This window comes from Branchiostoma belcheri, unplaced genomic scaffold, assembly GCF_001625305.1.
Source record: "Branchiostoma belcheri isolate BF01 breed outbred unplaced genomic scaffold, Haploidv18h27 scaffold363, whole genome shotgun sequence".
NCBI classification, from domain to species: domain Eukaryota; kingdom Metazoa; phylum Chordata; class Leptocardii; order Amphioxiformes; family Branchiostomatidae; genus Branchiostoma; species Branchiostoma belcheri.
In genome coordinates this window covers 49,014-52,332 of record NW_017803980.1, presented here as the reverse complement: position 1 = coordinate 52,332, position 3,319 = coordinate 49,014, and the positions used below count along the sequence as shown (strand labels likewise).

The 3,319-nt window shown below is 51.9% G+C and overlaps 1 protein-coding gene across 1 annotated transcript in view; it reads right to left on the bottom strand.

Moving 5' to 3' along the window:
- LOC109476175 overlaps window positions 1–2,848 on the bottom strand; it is a 5,580-nt gene extending 2,732 nt beyond the window's left edge. Inside the window, exons 1-2 of the mRNA XM_019777064.1 lie at window positions 2,262–2,848; window positions 5–536 (exon numbers count right to left, since the gene is read on the bottom strand). Of these exons, the coding sequence (XP_019632623.1) occupies window positions 5–536; window positions 2,262–2,780 (1,051 nt within the window). The 5' untranslated portion in view covers window positions 2,781–2,848. The remainder of the gene's footprint in view (window positions 1–4; window positions 537–2,261) is intronic.
- Window positions 2,849–3,319: the final 471 nt, after the last annotated feature.

Genomic DNA, 3,319 nt, shown 5'->3' with positions numbered 1-3,319 from the left:
TTGCGCTTTGGGTGAGGGCAGTCTCGCTGCCAGTGGCCCCGCTCGTTGCAGTTGAAACACTCCTCGGTTCTCTGGGCGTCTCCGCTCCGCTTGCCCGCCGAGTGAGACCTGGGGTGGTTCCATCCCCTCGCGTCTGGGCGGCGCCTGGGTCCCCACGTGCGGGAGGGGGGATGAGAGGGGCCGGCCTTCGGGCCCCAGATGGCTGCCGGTGCTCGTGATCTCCCGTGTGAGTAGAAGGCATTCCTGTTGCCTCCCCTGAGCGCCGCGGTGGCCCTCTCCGCTTCTTCGGCGAAGCGGCGTTCCTGCTTCGTCATCACGAACTTCAGCACTTCTCGCCCGATGCCGAAGCTTGTTGTGTTTTTGAGGAAGAACCCCCGAACTCCCTCGTAGTACTCTTTTGCCTTCGCGCTCGAGGCCGTGTCAATGACCTTCTGCAAGGCCCGCTCCAGTCGCTCCGGCTCTGCGTGAATGGTTGGTTCCCTACAGATGCGCTTGAGTTTTCTAAGTGCACCCTGCATGGCCTGAGCTCCTTCATCCTATAAAACATCGAGAGAAAATCCGCATTAGGCATTGTTCTCATCATCTTGCTACCGCTCGTAACCGATTCTATCGGATTACCCACTTAATATGTGCTCGTATATGAGCCCTTTCCAAATGAAAAGGGGCGATCTTACTCCTGCTGCCTTCATGAAGAAAACTCCAGATCGCGTTTCAGGCGAAAGTCTTCCATGGAAATGATCCGAAATTTGGAGAAGCCAAATAGGAGGTGTGCGAGGGAATTTGGTATGTTCGTCCCTTTCCGACTGTATTCAGAAGTCGATACAAATCGGCGAGAGACGAAGGGAAACTAGTCCTTTTTTCTTTTTTTTTTTTTTTTTTTTTTAAATAAGCCCGGGGCTTAGATGTCAAAAACTGTAATTTGGAAATATGCATTTGACAAGATAATTTGTTTGAGCTTCTTGCGACTGAGTGGCTCCCCGCTGGTAAACAGGGACTCGTGCAAGTCGCACTAAGTAGTGAGTTTCTCCCTTCTTTGTCAAAAGGCGGTGCCTCAAAGTCAATTGCCAGACTATGCCAGACTACTGTCTCCCCTTCTTAGTATGGGGGCTTTGTCTTAGATATGACTGGTACCTGTGAAATGCCCATCGGCGGGAGATGAAACAGCGGCATTTCTTTTCGCAAGAGGACAACACTACCTGCGTGGTGTCATGAAATATTCGGAGCCTTTCGGCTGTCACAATAACAAAGAAATTCTTTTTGCATATAGAGTAGTCACCTCTGTGCGAAATGTGGACAAGAAACATTCCGGCGTGGGCCTATATTCCTCGTGGTAAAATGAATATTCCTTTTAACACGTGCATGAAAGCCGGTACCCGCGGCACAAAGCTTTCAAATTTGTGTCAAGAAATCCCAAATTTCGGCGAAAGCGACTTCAACGAGCTGCCGGCTCGCGAGAACCAAGATCGTCTGGTTGTAGCAAATTAAACCAAATTTTCAAGACTTCAAACACATGTTGGTCCGCGGGAACCCAAAATCGTTCGGCCTGAAAAAAGTTGACGTGCAACCAAATATCGGCTTACGGGAACCTAAAACCGTTCGGCACGGGTAAAGTTGACAATTTCAACGACTTCAACAGAAACACCAGCTCGCGGGAACCCCAAAGTCCGCCCGGCCCGAGCAAAATTGGGAATTTTAGCGACAGAATATTAGCTCGCGGGAATCAAAATCCATCCGGCCTGAGCAAAAATGGCAAATTTCAACAACAGAATATCAAACATAATGCCAGCTCGCGGGAATCAAAATCCATCCGGCCCGAGCAAAAAACGGCAAATTTCAACAATTTCAAACACAATCGTCAAAGTGCTAGCTCGCGGGAATCAAAGCTTCATCCGGCCCGAGCAAAATGGCAAATTACAAACACAACAACTTCAAACATAATGTCAGCTCGCGGGAATCAAAATCCGTCCGGCCCGAGCAAAAATGGCAAACTTCAAATATAACTTCAAAGATAATGCCAGCTCGCGGGAATCAAAATCCGTCCGGCCCGAGCAAAAAAACGGCAAATTTCAACAATTTCAAACATCAAACATAATGCCGGCTCGCAGGGACCCAAAGATACGCCCGGCCCGAGCAAAAATTGGCAAATTTCAAGGTCAATGGTTCACGGGGAAAACACAAAGCAGAAAAAGCAAATCGGAAAACGCAAAAACCGCTCTTGACTGTAGGAGAATCCTACGTAAATGGGGGGAAAATATACCAACCTCCAATTCCTCGCCGCTCTCGGCGTCCGAAGAGTCCGTGGTGGCTGCGGCGGCCGAGGGTCGGGCGGCTTTTGCTTTCTTAGTGGGTGTCGGGGTGTCGTTAGCCGGCGGTGTGGGGCGCTTCTTCGTGTTGCTCCCAGACTCCGCGTCTGGCTTCTCGTGTAGGAGGCCCACGGCGGCTTGGGCTGCTATCCTGCCGGTCTTCGTTTGGTCTACCGGCTGCGCTGCCATCGTCTCGTTCGCTGCGAGGATCAGAAAATGAGCTAAACGGACGAGCGATGACTGTTCCTTCGGGTTTAGGCCCGCCAGGTCGAGGAGCTCCTCCGGGTCTGATGCGGTGAGTTCTTTCACCCGCGTCTCCAGATCATCCCGGCTGTAGGCCGCCAGCGCCGTGCCGGGCTCGAATCTCGCCCGGTGTTCTTCCGATGGAAGAGCTTCGTCGCCCTTGCACCGCCGGAGAACCGGGGTGAGTCGGTGCCCGACGAGGGAAGCGTCCGTGCGGAGTGTTGGAGGCGACATGGTGAGGTCCGTACAGTAGGGAATGCGAAACCCGAATGAAGGGGTAAGGCGTGCGTGTGGTATCTCTACCCAACCTCGCGCAAGGTGACTTGGGATAGTCTCGGGAGCAGATATGAGTCTCCAGTCGTTGGAATCATTCCTCAGCTCGTCTTGCCTAGTCTCCCTAGGGTAGGCTACCGGCTTTAAAAAACGGGACATAGACTGAAGTTCACAATCTTCCCAATCAACCTCTGTCTGGAGAGAAGTCTTGTCCCAGTACGTATTGCCAATGCCCCGCGGCGTTCTTGTCCTGGAAACAGCTAGTCTCTACCAGGCTTCGAGAAGCGGCTGGAAAGAGTAGAAATCGGCCCGATGGAGAGATAGCATGCCAAGGTAGTTGGTGCTGCTGGAGAAAACAGTTTGCCGCTTCGGTTCCAGCCGCTTCCCGGAGCCTGGTAGACGCTAGGAAATTGCTACAAGTAAACGTAGAATGACGCCATGTCGATATTCCTCGGTGTTGATGTAGACAAATTTCCCAGTCTCTCACTAAGTCCTAGCGT